This window comes from Calonectris borealis, chromosome 1 (assembly GCF_964195595.1).
Source record: "Calonectris borealis chromosome 1, bCalBor7.hap1.2, whole genome shotgun sequence".
In the NCBI taxonomy this organism is placed as follows: Eukaryota; Metazoa; Chordata; class Aves; order Procellariiformes; family Procellariidae; genus Calonectris; species Calonectris borealis.
Genome location: NC_134312.1, coordinates 56184590 through 56203937, shown reverse-complemented (window position 1 = coordinate 56203937; position 19348 = coordinate 56184590). Strand labels below are relative to the sequence as shown.

At 44.6% G+C, this 19348-nt stretch overlaps 1 protein-coding gene across 1 annotated transcript; it reads right to left on the bottom strand.

Moving 5' to 3' along the window:
* Nucleotides 1-1610: 1610 nt before the first annotated feature.
* Nucleotides 1611-19137, bottom strand: DESI1 (desumoylating isopeptidase 1). The gene is given in 7 exon segments (XM_075153940.1): nucleotides 1611-4729; nucleotides 5861-5983; nucleotides 6775-6884; nucleotides 7543-7612; nucleotides 8556-8577; nucleotides 18828-18975; nucleotides 18977-19137. Coding segments are annotated over 7 exon segments (699 nt in total). The 5' UTR covers nucleotides 19109-19137; the 3' UTR covers nucleotides 1611-4635.
* Between the last annotated feature and the right edge of the window lie 211 nt (nucleotides 19138-19348).

Sequence of the window (19348 nt, the reverse complement as noted above, 5' to 3'; positions counted from 1 at the left end):
AGGCAGCGTGTTAGGGAGACCTGCCAGCTCACTCCTGTTGCAGTCCTGGCATTGTAGCGGCACTCGGTTCTTGCTGTAGCCCAAGCTGCCCTGAGAGAGTCTTGTCCCCCGGCTGCTCCTACCTGCAGCTTTCTTGTCTGGGAGAGACCTTCCTCCCTGCCTCTTGCATTGACATTACTCTAGGCATCCCAAAAGCAGGAGCTGCTCTCCCCGGGCTCAGGTGCATCCCTGCACTGCAAGGCAGCAGTGCCACCTCGGGGCACTTCCCAGAATTGGGAAGTCTGCTGAAATACGGGTCAGCGTTCACATTTTTGCACTCCGACAGTGTGCAAAAGGAGATGCTTATGCTACCAGGAGAGCTTTCCAAAACTTGAACTACCTGCTGTGCTTTCTCCAGCTTATTTGTCACTCTGCTTTAGCAACTCTATTCAAAACACCTCTCCCAGCACCCTCACTGCCATTCGGTATCAGCCGGTGAGGACTTGTGCCATCTTGGTTTCCCCCAGAGTATGAATCTGCCTTTTGGTGAAGTGTTCCTTCACCCAGGTTAGCTCCGAGAACAGAGCCACTGCTGCTGTTTCGGTTATTTAATACTTTGCACTTAAACCTCTCTTGATACATTCCCTTGGTTGCTGCTCGGATAGGCCGCTGCTGTCGTCATGAATAAAATCTCTGTTACTAGCAGCAAGGGCAAATATTTTGTTTGAAGTTTAGAAGGTAAGGGGCTGTGAGGGCTGGCTTACACTCTGTCTAGGGCTGCCTTTAAGGGCAAGGGTTTCCTTTTATATGTGTTCTCAGGTATTTTATGTGGGGCTGGTACTGGTACTTGATAGCAAACCAGCACCACATCTGAGTAACACAGTCCAAAATAATCACCATCATGGATCTTTGTTAAAGCCCCCTTCTGTTACAAGCCCTCTTCTGTATTACACTGATACAGACTTACACAAACAGCAAACTGTGTGGTTTATCAGTTGGATGCCATCGATAAGCATTCAGAAGGCTGAACCAAGCAGAATTCATTTCTTCCCCAGAGCCAGGTATTTCCCCTGCTCCTTAACAGCCCACCAGCAGAGACACGATGGGCAGTGCTACATAATCCTTGCCATTACCTCCTCTGCAGCTCCAGAGGAACCCAGGCATGGAGTCTACTTAAAGCAGCTTTTTTCCTTTCGAAAGTAGTAGCATCAAGACAATCAGGAAAAGCTTAGAGCCTTTTCCTATGGTTAAGCTCTGTTGGGCCTCTTCTTCCACAGCAGACATTAGACATTTCATTCTTGCACATTAAGATGAGCAAGGGCTGCACAAAACCCGTGCTGACAGAACACTCCTGTCCAGCCTGCATTCACATCATGCAAGCTGTGTCAAGCCTCAGGAGTGTGGTCTTGATAAGATACCACAGTGCTTACAGAAGGAAAATTTTCCCAAACTTAAATAAGAATATTGCCTGTGACCAGCTCTAGCAAAGGGCAATAGCCACCGCTACTGGCACAAACCGCTCAGACAGTTTCTCATCTTGCACTTGCCAGCTGGGACCAGAGTGAAGACGACGACTTCTGGTCAGCTGCATTCACTGGGCAGCTGCATGGACACAGACATTCAAACAGGAAAACTTGCTGTATTTCTTTTTATTGTAATAGAAAAAAACCACAAATAAATCAAAACATCACTTTCTGCCTAAAGACATTATTAACATTTTTAAAATGGCACGGGGGAACCCCAGCAATACAAGACAGAATAGTAAGTGTGGGCAAAAGGGTTCTGTCCCCTTTCAGGAGTTCAGTTTCCCTGCCCCTTTGTCAATCAGCTGGCTGAAGTTCATCACCTATATACACTTACATACACTTCTCAGTCTAGTTTATATTCCTACGAGTAGGTATGGCTGGGTGGAACGTTGTGGGCACAGTCCTGCAATTTACACGTAACCATCTTTGGAGAAAACGGGTTTCCTAAGAGGCCTACAGGGTACCGGGGTCTCATGACCCAGTAAGACCAAGCAAACAGGATTCCCTTCTACAGTCCTTTTGCCACGAAACAGCGTAGGTCCTGAGCCCAGGAGACTCTCTAGGAGCTCCTTGGCTATTGCAAACAGTATATGGCCGAGTGAAATTTTACCCATTGACCTTAAAGTAGCAGCATTATCTCTGCAAAGGGGCTGCTCAGGAGGGGAAAAGGCAGATTGCAAAATGCATGGGATGAACATCTCCCTTTTCTTTCCTGCCTCCTGAGAGGACGTAAAAAATCCTGGAGTAGGCAGCCAAGCAGAAACCAGGCTCAGGACCTCTGAGGCGGTGAACATACAGGGGATATCCTCATTGTGCAAGAGTGTGGGGCAGAAACCGTGGCACCAGTGCTTCCACTGCAGGCAGCTGTACCTGAAGTGAGAGTTTGCTGAAAGACAAGCAACCACAGCTGTGCTGCTTGCAGGTACCAAACTAGCATACCTAGATGTTGGGCTGCACTGTATCAGTTTGAGTATACCTGTTCAACTAAGGAAGCTCCAAGATCTATAACATTCTGCAGCATTTTGTGGCACAGTCACATGTGTATTAAGATGAGACTGGTTACTCTTCACAGAATAGGTATGGGAAAAGATTGGAGGGGATATACATACTAAACAGGAAAACGAAGTTATGGCTTAGCAGAAAACAAACACTTACCAATCCTTTCTCCAGGAGCACCAAAAGGCATTCGTAAATGATTTATTATAAAATGCTTTCTGCAAACAGGACATTTTGATGGGGAAAGATTGGAAGCTTTTGTATAAACCGATCTGTACTAACTGCTACAGTTTTCTCCAAGTCCAGTCCATCAAATGAAATGCTTAAGGAGAAGTTGATGGCACAAGCAGAGAATGACAAAGGAAAAAAAAAAAATCTAGTCTGCAAGGGCCACTGCTGTGCACTGAGAGCAGGTATACACAAAACTGCAAAATGGACTGAGAGTGCCCTATTTCCATTTGTGTAGTGACTCCACAAGGTGCAGTGACAGAGTGGCTGAACTGCAATTTTCCTCCATTCCATCCCCTCAAAAATACGAACCATTATAGTCCACACTGAGTAACACTGTAAGAAATGTATCAAACTGTATTATTCTGGGAGAAAGAGCCCAGCAGAGGAAAGACATCTCCTTTAGGTATGCAGGAAGTTTCCAGCGCAGGAAGTCTGAGATGCAGGACTGAACTTGCAGCAATACTTTTCACAACAAAGCACTGGACAAAGGGCTATACATTTGCATAGATGCTTTTTCAGCAGCATCTGGGACGTGCAATCCCCATTTATGGAGCATCAGCAATGTTTTGGGGTTTGTCCGATGTCCTTCTTGTGTTCCTTCCTAAGTGTAACTGCTACAAAATTGTTCAGGAAAATAGTGTATATACACGCATGAAAAGAAATCAGTGTGCCTATTCTTTCATTCCCCTGATCTTTTTCCACTGCAAATAATTGCAAAGCTATAAGAATCTTAAAGTAGAAGATGCAGTATTGATACAATCTAATGTCAATCTAAGGACAGGACTGCTTCTGCATGTATCCCAATAAACTCAATTGTTCCATAGAAAAGCTTAATTTTACTCTTCCTCATTTTCTTTACATTTGGGGAGACCTACCACCTATTTCTCCTGCAGAGCCCTCTCTGTGATGTGCTTGACTGCTTTAGACAGGACAACAATATCAAAGAAAGTTGGAACTCCCACTGTGTCTGCAACTAGATATTGAAGGCAGAATTGCTCCACCTATTATTATTGTGCAGTTGCCATGCTATTCCTGCCTTACTGTATTGTAACTCTGGCTTGGTAAGTAAAAAAAAAAAACAAACCAGCTCTTATGCAAAGGTAAATAGTTAACAAGGTTCTGTCTATCTGCTGGTAAGCTTATGTAAGAAAAGGAAACATTTCACTTCATTTTACGTTCACCTGAAATTTGTTTCCACCACTTCTACTCATGAGATTCTGTTCTTTCAGCTCATTCTTTCCCATTACTCTTGGATCTAGCATTACGAGGCTCTTGGTAACCTTCAGTTCCAGCCTCCTTCCCACACACAGCCAGTCCCACTGAAAGTTTCAACTTCTGAGTGTGACACTGACACACAGTTCAGCTTGATCACCTTTCCCACTGCAAATATTCTAATCAGCTTTTCCCCTGAGCAAATAACATAATGTCAATAAAATATGCAGAAGACTAATCCTGGGACACCTTCACTTCCTAGGCTACCTTTGTCTTTTTGCTACAGACTTCAGCAAATACCCCCATAATACAGGCAGTGACAGGAGAAAGAGATGCAAGCCTGCAAGGGATGGCTAGGACATACTCTTACTTACTCCAGATTTTGTAATGGGCCCTTGAACGCTCATGGAATGAATTCCCACTTACCAGCAGGGAGTTACTTAGAAAGTGTCAGCCTACTCAGACAAGACAGCCTTTATAAATTAGTATAATACTATTAGAAATTATGGCAATCTTTTTGGTAGCATTGTCTTACATGCACCCTGATAAATCCTCTCCCTAGGAAATTTTAAATCTTGTCTTGCAACTTCCGTAGAGTTAATTCTGATGGGAAATTATAAAATAGAAATCTGGTAGATTCATGTTTAAAAAGGAAGAGGCCTGGTGAGGCTGGGCCACTGGGTCACTCCTGTTAGCTCTGTCCATTATGTCTGCTGAAGGTATTTCCTCCGGGTGGCTGGATCTGGATGGAGTCCAGGAGGGGCCTTAAAGCTTGTCCAAAAGGTCTGAGAAGGTAAAGAAATAAACATCTCAAATAGCTTACCTGATGAACAACTTTTCCCATTTACTACTGAAGTGCACTCCATTCCTAGAGCACAATCAAACCAACATTGTAGAAGCAAATTTGAGGAACAGACTTTCACTAAAACGAAAGCAAACTAATTTATCCTGTTAAAGAGAGTTTACTGTTCAATAACTAACAATCTTAAACATGATTTTATACAAGCTAGTTCTGAGTCCTAACATGCCCAGACTGTTAATGTGGTAATACTGTGTCTGAAACCGGCTTTTAGTAATTCATTCTACTTAAGTGTGAACGAAATCCCTGTTATGCAACTGCATTAAGTACCACATCAATATTAAAGACTGCTAGATTAGCCTTAGCTCCCTTATAAGACAATGGTTCAACACTCACAGAATAATTTCTGTTGCAATCTGTACCACCTGGTTTATCTTTCAATATGACTCACTCTGTTATAGACTTTATCTGATTTTGAGAGATCTGAAGGGATAAGAGCCCAGAGTAGAAGACGTGTCTCACAAATAATGTGGTATACCATTGTTACAAGAAATAAGACCTGAATGATGGAGCTCAAATCATCCCACTGGGATCCTCATTAGCAGAGAGTTTTAAAAAAACTGAACCAGCAAGCAGGAATTCTTCATTTCCTCTTTTTCATATCCTCTTTTTCTATCCAGTCCTAGCTTTAAACTGCAGCGTTAATTTTAAAATTACATCTCCCCTGCCTCTTCACAAGCAAAGCTGACACCTCCACTGCAATTATGGTGCTTAGAGTAAGAGAAGTGACCTTTAACAGGTACTGGTTTCCAAGACAAAAAAAACTTGCACCATTTTCTGAAACTTTCTATGCTTGTCTGGTCACATATGAGAGACCATCACAAAATAACTAGTTTAAGTTAAAAGCAAAAGAACAATCTTCTCCTGTCTTGTTGGTAATGCCAGTGCCAGTCAGCACTTGTCGTACGGTGTTGAAATAAAGCAAATAGCATCCTCTCCTTAATCGTATGCTGGTTCTCAGAGAGCGCCAGCAGAAACTGATACCGCTGGCTCTGTCAAATGTCTAAGCATTAGCATGAAGCAATACACTACAGAGAGGAGCAGTATGCAGACTCACGTGGCAAGAACTTCAGCTGGAAGGTCAGTGATGTAGGAAGGGATTTTTCTTCCTGTCAGGAACTGTGCCACTTCATTACTGAAGGTGTTGCAGTTATGTTCAAAGAGGTTATAAGACTCTCCTCTGAGCCACAGGAAAGGAATTGAAACATAAAAAGACAGACTCAGCAATAAATCTAACAAGCAGAAAAACTTAGACTCCTAATGAGGAACATCTCCTTACATTAGCACATTTTTGCCCATAAAGAATTCTAAGGCAAATAGGTAAAATACAGACATCAATTCACCTTCAAATGCAATTGAATGAGGGTGGAAAATGACATCTCTCTGCATCACTGACTTTATACAATGGTTTTTTGGAGGATAAGTGAGGTCAGGTTTCTTCAATTAAAACCACAGAAGGAATAACGAGAAATCACAGGAATTATAGACATTGAAATATAGCCAGAACACTAAATGCTACTGTTTCCTATTCTTGTGAGAAGTAGACTAGACTCTTTAACAGTCAAGACCTTGCTTCTACTCATCTGAAAGTTGGCAGCTTTACTACAACGCTTCACCTACGATTCACTATTTACTGAAATATTCCACATAGTGCCTCCATTTTCGCTGGTGATTCTCTCAAAGGCATTTCAGGCATTATTCCATTTTATGAAAAACTGTGTGAAAGACTTCCTGGCAGAATGCTTTCCCAGCCTAGCTCAAGTCTGGCACACCAGAGGGTTGAATAGCTGGTAGCTCCTTGTGTATCGGTGCATCAGTTCCAGTCTCATATTTGGAGAGTGCCAAATAATACACTAAGCAGACAAAGCTTTGTGAGCAGGATTGGTTTCATAATACCTTCCTCCATTCTGCAACCCGTCCCCTAAAGGCTTTTTTTGTTACACAGATTTTATAGTACAAGCTGCTACTTACCGGAACATAGATTCCCCCAAAGAGGAAAGATATTCCAGAAAAATTTCTTCTGTGACTTCAGTGTTCCCCAGGTCAACAACTGAGTCTGGGGGGCCAAGAAGTGTCCCTCCCTGTAAAAATTAACAGCCAGAAGACAATGTTAAATGGACAGACTGAATTCTTTTGGAGGACTCTACTGAATAGAGCTATCATGGCTTGTCCAGGCTCAAAAGGAGGAACTTTTGGTATGTTTGTCAAGCAAAAAGACCTGGCCTCCCCTGTTCTGCACTCAGAGAATGAGAAGTAACATTCAACTTACATTTCAGCTTGTATACTTGACTCTTTGTGCTGAAAGCTCTAAGCTATGGTAAAATTCTGCTTTAGAAGAATGGCCTATCAGTTTCGCCTCTCCAAGAACAGAAAGGTCTGACAAAGCATCATGAATTTTTTTCTAATCTTAAAAAGGATGCCTTGAGTTACCAAGTCTGCATGTAAAAACCTATCAATACAGAATTAGACAAGGTGTCACTCTGGCAGTGCAACTGCAGAAGGTGTCTTGGATAGATAGACTCTACCAGCAGAAGCAACCCCCAACCTGTATTTAGTTGGGCTTAAACCCACTGTCCATGTTCCCTTTTCCTCAGATGCCCTGGGCAACCATGGCAAGAAGCCACATCTGGCTGAATTCAGAAGCCTCTTGCTGCTTTTCTAAAAGACAGTGACACAAGCAATTCTGATCAGGTAACCCTATCACAAAATTATCTTAACAGAAAAATAAGCTTAACTTACAGGTGCACAGCTGGAGATTCCTCCACTGCCATAGAAGAACTCATCCTTATGGACTATTATGGAGGTGTGCCTGCCACAGAGAACAAAAAACAGGTAAGACAAAGGAAATATTTAACCTAGCACATAAATCACTGGTAAATTTATGTGCTCAATGACATCATGAAGTGAATAACTGAAAGAAAAGGTCAATGTGTTTCTGTGAGTAGGAACAGGATCTGCTAGGACATGAATGGATATGTAAGCAATGATTATCAAGCCTACGGTAACTCTGTAAGTGGTTGGGGAAGAACACGCTTAGTTAGGTGCCCAAGCATGAAGGAACATAGGAAGAGAGGGACTTCCACGCCAGCATGAGATCTCCAGCAGCCTCTTTCAGCTAAAGGGTTGAAGGTGAAGTCACAGAGATAGAGAGACAGAGCTAGCCCTGCTACCACATTGACAGAAGTGCATGTCTGATAGACGCTGACTGAGAAGAAGGTCAGACAATCACTGGAGATGGATCAATAGAGAGACAAATGGATGGACAAGGGTTTGGGATTTTTTTGCCTTTTTTTAAAAAAAAATCTTGATATGAATCATAGCAAATTGGGGGGTGTTTTGTAACCAAATGTAGCCACTGCTCTTATATGCCAGAAGGCCCGATTCTGTAATACCTTCTTCCCACCTACTCTTTTACTCTCATGTTTAGTCATGCCTGCAATCAGAAGACAAAGTTCTTGGGACAAGGACAACATCCTGCTCTTGAAAAAGTGTAAAAGTGCACTAAAACGCAACAACTACTACCAACACTTTTTTTCATGGGGTCCACTGAACTTTGGATGGAGAAGTTTAACCAGCACCTGACTGTACATCATCTTACTGTCAATCTGTATTCAGGAACAAAAAGTGCCTTGGTCTCTCTTCAGCACCAAAATGTTCTTAAGATCTGAAGCATATATAATCTCAAACTGAAAATATTTCCTACACCACACAGTGTTTAATACACATTATGCAATTTAAATCTAGTCACTTACCAGATGCCATCCAGCTGTTTCCCTGTATGCAGAGAAAAGAAGAGTTATTAGCAGTTTATTTTCCAGATTGCAGCCTACTTTCTGTCAATCACTTTGGAACCACGCTTATTACTTCACCATGACAGTAATACCAAAGATTTCATCCCAGAGTTGCTTCTAAGGAAACAGAATGTCTTTCTTTCGAATGAACTACTCCTTCCACAGTACTGCTGTACTTTTTTTCCTCCTACACGCAGAGGTGGCAATGCCATCCTATCCTGCCAGTGCTTACCTTCCTTGGGCTTTTGTCTACAGGCCAAGAAAAGAAGCCTTTTACTAAAATTAGTCAGGACCAGAAGAGTTGAATTTTATACTGATTTCATAATTGCAGGCAGTTAGCCAGCACAGAGTATTCACTTTTCTTTTTCAGTAACTGATGAGAGATCTGACTTGAACATACGATCTGTGGTGATAGTCTCTATAATCTATTCCATGGTCTCCTCCTTTCCCTCCCTCCCCCTGCCCTTAAAAATTAACAGTTTAAGTGGGAGTTGGGGGGCAGAAGTGCAGGGTTGAAATTTATACAAGTTATAAAATTGTGTATTTTGTAGAACACAGCAATAAAGACTTGCTTCGGGCACCACTAAACTGATAATATCATTGTGTCTTAGAGAAAAAGTCCCTTCTGAAATGCTTTTTCAGTTTCCTAGAAGTGGGAAACCTAAACTTCTCTGTGTTCACAGTAAGATCTCAAGATCAAACCTCTCTTCAAAGGGTCACCAGCTATTACTAGTCTAGGCTCAATTATTTTATCTATCGTAACCTGAAGGCTTGGTCTCTGGTATCGTACCCCTTTATAAACTTGTAGGCAGCAACAGCATGCTATGACAGATGCGCTATAACTTTATTTTGCCAAACAAGGTGCACAACACCCAGAAAAGTGGATTTAGAACAGAAAAACCGTGTGCATCCCAACATTTGGTATTCTCCTGAACCCAAGCACTAGACTGAGCACTCCTCTGCCATAGCTTCTCTTTGCTTGCAGCAGGCTCCTGATCCTTTTAGCCAGCCTCCACGTATAAGTGCTCTCCCCCAGCAGACCACTTCCCCACACCACTATCCTTTATATCCAAGAAGCACCTCTTCCAAGATGTTTTGTTGTTATTGTTCAATTGGTATTTTAGATACCAGAATGTGATGTGATGATCTGCTAAAGTCATCTGCAGGTTTCCCAGAGCTAGATAAAAAACACTGTATACATGATAACAAAAAAGCCACCTGAACACAAGAGGCACTGTTCTAGTAAAAATTTGTTCAAAAAGCACTGACGGGTTAACTTGTGGCCAACAGGCGTTGCTCTGGTTTGGACACCATCTGTTTGCATCACACCAGCCTCAGGCCTCCCAAAGCTAGCCACAGACCTTCTTGCTTCCTGAATTCTGGGCCATTATGTCTAGATATTATCCTCCTCCTTTAAAGGCAGCCTCAGAGCTGTGGTCCTTTTTTTAATGTTTTATTCAAATGCTTGTGACATTTAGGCTTTTCTTAGCTACCTTGAGGGCCACTGCCTTAACCGACCTTAACTCAGGATTTGGCTGCACCCCACATCACACTGTCAGCATTGCCTCTCCCTAGCAACTATTCCACCAGCCACCCTGCTTGTATTCTCACACCTTATGATGCTGAAAGTGCACTGCGGCTGCTTTTCAAAGGCTGGAATCAGATGCTCAGAATAACAATAAATTATTCCACTTATTAAAAAAAGTTTGGTAAAAATGAAACTCAGCTCAGCTGCATTCCCCTGTTCTTCCCCCACGATTCCCAAAGAGGCAGAACGTTACACACTGGGCCCCAGTTAGTGTATCAGGGGCCTAAAGCTAAACGGTAGTTTGACCGAGCAATATTTCACCCCTCAGCCTCCAGGATGCTGGCTTCTCTGCTGAAACTTTAGGGGTCACTCTTCTTCTGTTGGTGTCCAGCTTCTTCTAAGATACCTGGTGCGGTAGCAGTGATGGGGTACATTGTCCCAGTCCCACTTGTCCTGTGGAAAGACATTCTGATTGTCCTTGCTTAGATCAGTGCCACAGCATCAATGGCCTACAGGGAGGCAGAGGCATTACCTTTCCCTTTCTATAGGCAGAGGGTCTTGGGGTATTTATCCCCTCCTACTCCTCTGTCAGGCTGCTTTGGTCTGTGAGTGCCAGGAGTGAACATGCTACTTCGAAGCAGCCGTAGTTCTTCACGAATTCTTTCTCTTGGGCAAAACCAACTTCCTGTCATCATCAGGACTGGGTAAAACAGAGGAACAAAACTGATGAGGATAATCCTTCGAGAGTTCTGAAAAAAGGATGTTTATGTGTCCGAATAAGGAATAAAAAATCACTACCATATTTTTTCCACTCAAGTCTGAAGCAAAATAGGCACAGAGATAGACACCTGCTTCAGATGAGGGTCGTATAAAAGCGGAGGCAGGGAAAAGGCTATTGTGACAATAGAGACATCAGTTGAAGCAAGCACACACAGTTTTGAAGTAGGTGGACTGATCCATCACTACCATGGATCACAGCCAGGCACCAAGCATATTCACTGTCAACCCGTTGCACAGAAACATAGGCGTGGAGTAGGATGAAAGCCAAGAGATAGCAGCAATGATGACAGAAGTGGAGCAGTGTGTTGCAACATCTCAGGAGCATTTGCTGCCCCTTTAGCGTTTCCCACGCTGTTGTGCTCCTCCATCCTCTGGCCCTTGTTCCACACCTTTTCCAACAGAGCTTTCACCTTGTGCTCTAGAGTTGCCAGAAACCAGTGACACTGCAGGCTTAGCAGTGGTATACTGCGAGGTAGGGCATAGTGCACTGCCCTAACTTTAGCAGCTGGCCTACGATAGGCTCTACTGCTTGGTTTTGCATAGTTAGTGTTCTGCATATCTGTTAATAAATTATTACACATTTGTTCACAATAAATCACTGTTTTCCACTAGAAACTTGAACTTTATCCTTCAAGACTCAGAAACAAACCATTTCAAAGGCAGCACATACTAGAATTGTATTTGCCCTTTTGCATGCTAAACAGAAAATGAACATCTTAATATTTACTTTCATACACATTTCCAGCAAACAACGATGAAAGGCTTTCCACAAAGTTGCCACTTTGTACTTAGATTCTGCATGCAGGTGAAAGAGTTATAGCAGGTGCTGACAATGTCACAGGTGCTGTCTGGAACCTGCTCGTGCAATTACAACACCTACTTGAAAACATCACTGCAGCAAAGGCTACCACACATTGGGCTGCTCTAGCAAGACTGTAGCCAGCAGCTCAAGGGAGGTGACTCTTTCGCCCTATTTGGTACTTATGAGACCACATCTGGAGTGCCATCCCAGTACAAAAGACATTGACAGACACTGGGCTGGAGCACTTGCTGTATTGAAGAGCAGCTGAGAGAACTGGTCTGTTCAGCCTCAAGAAGAGAAGGCCAAGAGTCCTTATTGCTGTCTACAACTACCTACTGGGTATGGAGGAAAGGGAGCCGCCTTCTACTCAGAGGTGCACAGTGAAAGGCAACAGGTGCTAGTTGGAAAATGGGAAATTCCCAACTCAGTAAGAGGAAAAGAAAAAATTAAAATGAAGGTGGTCAAACACTGGGGTAGGGGTCCAGAAAGCATGTGGAATTTCCATCCTTCGAGATACACAGAACTTAGCTGCCCAGGGCCGTGAAGAATCTGCTCTTGCCAGATCTACCTTGAGCAGGACCTCCAGAGGTCTCTTTCCACCAATGCAATTCTCTGATTGTATGAACAAAACCCAAACTGAATTCAGGAAAGGGACTTTGCATTAGACTGCAGTCCAACCCTGAGGGGCTCCTCTCTGGCTGCTACACACGAAATCCGTAGCCAACAACAGGCAGCAACTGCCAGGGCAATAACAGAACAGCTCTTGGCAAGTGAAGCTGCCTGTCTTCACAAGGCAGGTCTGTCTGAGGCTGCTCAGCTGGGTCAGTTTGTGCCAAGCACTGGTTTGATGATCTTAATGGAGCTGCTGACCTGCTATTTTTGCTTGGCTCCTGTAAGACATTAACCAGGCTGGCATTGTGGAAAACACATGCCAGATCTGCAGCACTGATGACAATAAGGCACCCATGGTAGCTCTCCAGCCTGCTGCAGACAAAATAAAATCCCTTTCTGCCACTGGTGGACTGTGCTTGGTCAGAGGCAGCGCAAGCCTCTCCAATGACAACACTGTAGGGGAATCCCATGCCTAAGAAACCTGCCATTATTGGCCACACACACATCACCCAGAGACATCCAAGACCAAGAACTTTTAGTATGCTGCAGTTTCCCATGCTGCACAGCTGGCTGTTGTCATCTCAACTCCAAACTGACTGACAGAGGAATAAGTCAATGGCCCCCAGCTTCTGAGGAACTTGGGCAGCTCCCTCTCCTGCTGCTCAGCAAGAATCTCAATGTTGTTTGTCTGTTGCATCATGTAAGAGGTTCTGTACAGACCTTCATGGACACCACCATCTTCCTCCTGAAGTTTTGCCTCTGTTGGTGATCTTCCTACATGACTCTTCTTGCCCTTCTCTCAAACTCAGACATTGCACAGAACAGGTGACAGCTCACAACCACTGCCACTCCTGCCAACCTCACGTAAAGCAATCAGGGCAGCCTGCACTACAGAGTCATGTCTTGCCTTCTGCTGGACATTGTTCGCTACATACAAAATACGTTGCTCGCAGCCTCTGAAGGCTTGATACACATACCAGCCACAACAGTATGACCAAGAAAGGACTGGCACTGCTCTGTTTCCACAGCCAGCTGCCCAAGTGAGAGCATGAGTACAGTACTGCCGTAGCAGTGCTAAGGCACAAGTTGTATCCAGGCCTTGCAGCGACACTTCCCAATAAAGCTGCTTCTGCCAGCACTGTCCAGTTTAAAAAATAGAAGGTCAAACTTGCCAGGGAGCCTCCCCAAATAATCCTACAGTGTGATAGAGCTTACATCCCATAGACAATTGAGTGGCCTAGAAGAAGGGATTGCAAATACCATCTGGGATACTGGCAGACATCATTGCGTTTCATGCTCTTCCACTCCTTGCCACAACACTCCAAACTCCCGTCGCACACTGCAACATGGGCAGAACTATGCGCTGGTACTGCCACTAAAACCAACTCATTTACTCATAACCTGAAGCTGTCTATAACTGTATAGAAAAGTCTGATTCCTCAGTAATTTCCATTTGAGCTGCAAAAGCCTTTAAATTGCAGGCATTACCCTTCACTCAATACCTACAGCAAAGCTAATCCAAATGATGCATGCACAACATATAATGCAGAACAGGAATGTCCTGATGGGATGATACTCTTTTGGGCATCTACTGTCCATCCAGGTAAACCAGAGAAACAGCAAGATGCCTAAAGAGTTTAAATATTTCAAGGGACAGAAGGCTGTTGAAAGGATGCTGCAAATTTCGATGTACACACTTAATCATACAACAATTAGTGCATATGGTCAAGTTACAAGGTATCAGCTGTCCCACAGTAATTGCCTGTGGGCAAGCTCAGCCTGAAGCAAATGTGAAGCAATTCAGCTTAATTTGATCTGCTTCCATTACGAGCTAATGCAAGTCAAGCTACCTTGCATTTGTCACAGACCACGAACACGGACATGAAAGTTACTGTGTTATGTCTGTGAGAGTTTAGGGTGATAGCTTGTCAGTCTTTGGAAACCTGATCTTTAAGTCTTTTTTTTTTTTTTTTTTTTTTTAACTTGCTGAGGTGCTTATATGGATCTTTCCTGAAAATACTCAGTAGAACTCAGGAAAGGATGCCAATTCAGCATAGATCTGTGTGCTTACGCATCTCAAAGATTCGAATTGTTTGAATGAGGCAGAGTATCATCTGGCAAGTAGACAAGTTTTTTTATTTGCTGTTGTTTTTCTTTATAACATTCATAGCTCAAATACTTTCATGAGCCAGAAACCTATGTGAAAAATACAACATTCAAATGCATTAAACAATTCCAGGACCCCCAGCTTAGTCACAGGAATGTGGAGAATAAAGTAGTTAGATTTGTTTGTTGTACAAGTGATTCAGAAGACTGTCATTGTTAGGATACGAGGATATTTTGAAAGCAGCAAGCAAGCCCGTGTAATTTTAGAATATAATCAAACGGGATTACTTCCATGCTTGGATTTATCTGGAAGACCAAGCAGAAGGGAGATTAGATGCTCGCCAGCCTATTTTACTGGCACAGTTATTTTGTCATTCTTGAGGGCCGTGCAATGTCGTTTATTCCTGTGTATTTTAAGTATCAAATGAAAGTGGTGTTTGTCTATTAATCCAAATTATTAGACTGAAGGGCGGAAGAGTTCTGAGACATGAAGGAATTTTATAAGGAGTTGGGCACTTAGTTCACCCCATTCAGAGCTTAAGCCATCCATCCCTCAGCGCAAGAACACCACCTGTTCCTGAGCCAAAAAGTAAAGAAATAATAGGAAGCTTAGTATTTTTAACAACATATCTATGCTCTGCAATGGATATGCAAGCCCCAGAAGACTCTAAAAGACCCCAAAAAAGTAGTGAACTGGTCTCCTGTAGAACTGGAAGCAATATAATTTGGTCAACCAGCATGGGTATTTCTAGCAGTTCACTGCTTTGCATATTGTTGCAATTTCCTTAGGCCAATCCATTAAGATTCCTGCCCTTTTTGAATTGAAAATTATCCTAATTAGTCAAGACTTTCTCCTATGTGCTACCCAGGGTGCTCAACTCAAGCAAAAAAACTAACAGAGAGGGAGGAGCCTGCTTCAGTTCCTTTCTCCTTGAGGTGCCTAGAGAGACCAAGAAGTAGGCTAGATTGGGGGAGGGTAATGCATTTGAATTTTATGAAATCCCTAGCAAATGCTCTGGAGCAAAGCTGATGGAATCTCATGCTGGAGCAATTCAAAACTCTTCAGAACAGGCGGAAAAGAGGCAGAGTAATGCGCTGGGTCTGGAAAAAAGGAACAAAGCAGAAGGTACCTCCTTTTAGCAGTTACCTTTTGCTCTGATTCATTCTAGGCTGTTAAGCGCCTAAGCTACCACTTAAAAATTTCAACCGATACACACTCCCAGTCAACTCACCGTTAATTTATACTACCCTGAGCCAAAGCTGCTGTGGTAAACTAAGCTCCGGCCCATTCTGTGAGTCACATGAGCAATAACCTCAATAACAAGGCAGGAGAACTTTGAGAGCTGCAAGACATTTTTCTTTAAGCCTATGATGCAATAGGATTTTAATCTTCCTTAAAGATTTCTCTGCCTTTGGACATCTACTTCAAAATCAGCACTGCAGGCTGAACTATTCCGTTTTCCTGTCTACCCTCCACAGAATCAGGTGGATTATGTTTTCTGCCTTGAAAACAGAAATCTCACTGCATTCAGGTTAACATTGATTATTATTAGATCATGTAGCTGGACAGACAAATGTAGTCCCACAGACTGAGAACGGGGCAGAGAAGGGGAACAGTACCTGTACAGAAGATGCATGTAGAGCAACAGCACACAAAAATTAAACAGACCGCTTCTGATACCAAAGGCAATTGATCTACAATATTTGGTCACGTATACTTTAGAATAGAAGTATTCACTGAAAAACTACAGGAGACTCACAGAAAAGTAAGAAGAACAAAAGCAGTCCAGGTAGAAAAAGAGTAAACTTGCCATGAAAAGTGAAGACGTGCCCAAGGGGCGTGACTAAGTCACTCTAAAGCCTGCTATGAAGAGTGCTGTATAGCTCTGCCTTCCAGGTTCATCATTCAACGACAATGGAGAGAACTGATACTGAAAAAGTTAGGATAACGTTTAGTAGTGAGAGCTGATCCTTGAATGCTGTACTGACATAATCCATAATACCTCTGGATCCTATTAGCACAACTGAAGACACCATGTGGTGATGCTCTCGCAGGGGTCAGCCCCGTAAGAAGGGATTCATCCCCTTCTGTCAGGGGGATCCGAGCTTCTGTTTTTGAGCACGCTAGGAATTGTACAATTAATTACCGTATTTGTTTCTTCTCTCTAAAACACGTGTATTTCAATATAGGCGATGTTACAGAATTATCACTCAAAGCAAAAGCATTGTTTCAATCACACTTGGCATCTATGGAAAGAATACCGTAAGTAGAGATGACAAATGTTTAGCACTAAATCATCTAAGAAATCCTTTCCTCTTCAATTCTTATGACTTTGCCTGATGACATACAGTTTATGAACATCACTGACAAAAAGAAATGGAAAAATAGCTATTGACCATCTGAAAGTTGATGTACAGAGAAGTAGCAACAGTTTTTGTTGTTCTTCAAGAAAAAAAAAAAGGTGCGTACATGAGACAAGAGGAGTATTCTCTCTATCGCTTTGCCCTTGGGGAGGTGTCTAAAATAATCTGGAGGTATGACAGAGCTCAGTGTAAATGCACAGAAGATACTTAACTCGAAGGAAAAGAGGAACAATCAAACCAGTCACTGGATCCACATAATCCCAAATGTTCTGCAGTCTGCACTGTCACTGTGACCACGCAGGCCTAGTTGGCCCTGTTCCATGAACACGTCTAAACTCAGCTAGTTACCGGGCAGTACTAGCGAGTAACACTTCCCACACGACTGAGAGACATGTTCAGATTTTTAAGTTTTCCAGACTCCTAGAAGTTTAGCACCAAACTCTATCACAAGCACAAAGTTTTTAAGTTGTTGTTTGGATAGCATAAAAAGCACCAAAAATGAAGCCATGCACTAAGTATTTTTATGTGGAAATTCAGAAAGCTGTAAGATCCCAAGATTGACTTTGTGGGTAAGAAGAGTGCTATAAAGCCTTCACTTGATCTATGTAAAGACTGGCATGGAGATACATATAGTGACAATCTATTTCTGTAACAGGTCCTTGCTTGAACCAACACTTTGAAATAAGACTGGTTAAAATCTGCTCACCTCAAAGACAGGTAAATCATGTACACATGTAATCTGTATCTTAAGATTTATAACTCTCAGCACAAGATAAAACGTGGCTATTGTGAACTAACAGCTGAAAAGTTACATCCCTGAGGGCTACAGCAGAAGTGACTCTGACCACACAAAAAGTTTTGAGGTTATCCAGTGCAGGAAACACACATCTCCCAAAGCTGTTCTTGCTCTCTGGCTAACAGAGCACATCCCATACGATCTCTTTAATATTTTCTTCTCAACTTTGCAAGCCTATCATTGACGCGTATGAAACCTCATGCTAAAAATTACGTGGACTTTCATTTTAAGCTTGCAGGAAAGCACAGAATCTCCTCGTAGGACAGATGAGCAAAGTGAATGCCAACAAACCGTAAAACAAGATTACACGGAGCCATCTGTTCAGACACTGAGTCTGTTAGAAGTCTCATCTCACACAGACTGCTGGTCTGACTCGGGCCAAAGTCTACACATAACAGGTATAAACCACTCTTCTGTTGCGTTCCTAATTCACGCTTCCAAAACTTCAAGCAAAACCGAAGTTTCCTTCGCATCCCCAGTCCAAGGTTCAGTTGGAAACGCACACATTCTTGATAAGGCATACAGCAAACGTTTGCAAACTCTCTGGCAGGAGAAGGTGGCTAGTTGCGCACCACAGGCCGTGCGATGCCTAGCCCAGGCCAGCCTCACCACAACATGGAGCCGTTTGAACTCAACAACCTCGTAAACAGCAGGCTTTCTCCCGTTCAGCCTTCCTGCCAAGGCATCACAGCAGTCGGCAACGGAGCTTTCCCTCACCTCAGGGGCTAAGCAAGACTTTTAATTACCCTTTAATAAAGAAAATGAATGAAGCGGCAAAGGACAGATGCGGGAAAAGAGGCAGGACCCTGCTCACCTGGAGCCGCCTTACTGACAAAGCTCGTCCCGCTGACCACAGGGACAGAGATCCTGCATCTAAAACCCACTTTGCTCCCACGCATCGGGCCCCCAAGCCAGGTCCGCACACCCGCAAGTCGTGCTTCAGCCACCGGACCACCGCCGCGGCCCGGTGCCCGCCGCCGCCGAGCGCTGCCCGCGCCCTCAGGGAGCCCTTCCCCGGCGGGCCGCTCCCTCGGGAAGGCGATACCGGGCGGGGGGGGAAGGAACCACTCCCGGGGCTGAAGGGGGCGATTTCGGCCCCGTTCCCCGGCGCGGGGAGGCCGGGCCGCGGCGGTCGGTGGGGGGACACAAGCCCCCGGGAGGCGGCGGCGGCGGGAGGGGAGGGCCGGGCCGGGCCCCGCGCGGAGGCGGTGCCGTGCCGGTGCGGTGTCCCCGCCGTGCTCTTACCCAGCATGAGGGGGCTGAGGCGCCGGGCCATGCCCTTGGACAGGTCGTACACATAGAGCTTCACGGGGTGCAGGGCCAGCGGCTCCTCCATGGGGGTGCGGGCACGGCCGCCGGGCGGCACCCGGAGCCCCGGCAGACACCCGCCACCCGGCCGAGCGCCGGGAAGCGGAGGGGAAGGGGAAAGGGCGGCGCCGGTGCGGTCCCGCCGCCGCTCCCGGGTGCGGCGGCACCAACCGTGAGGTGACAGACGGAACGGAAGGGGCGACGCTGCCTCTGCGCATGCGCGGCAGCCGGCGACCGGCCGGGCTGCCCCGTCACTGCGCCGTTATGCAGCGCGGGGGGGTCGTCGCGGGGGCGGAGCTAGAGGCGGTGGGCGGGGATGGGGAAGTCCCCCTGTCATTGGCTAAGGCTTGGCGCCTCTTCCGGCTTGCGAGCCGGAGCCACGCGCAGGGCGTGCAGAGCTCCCGCCTTCTTTTCGCCCCCACAACCAATCCACGTGGAGGGGAGGTGCGGCTTCCCGC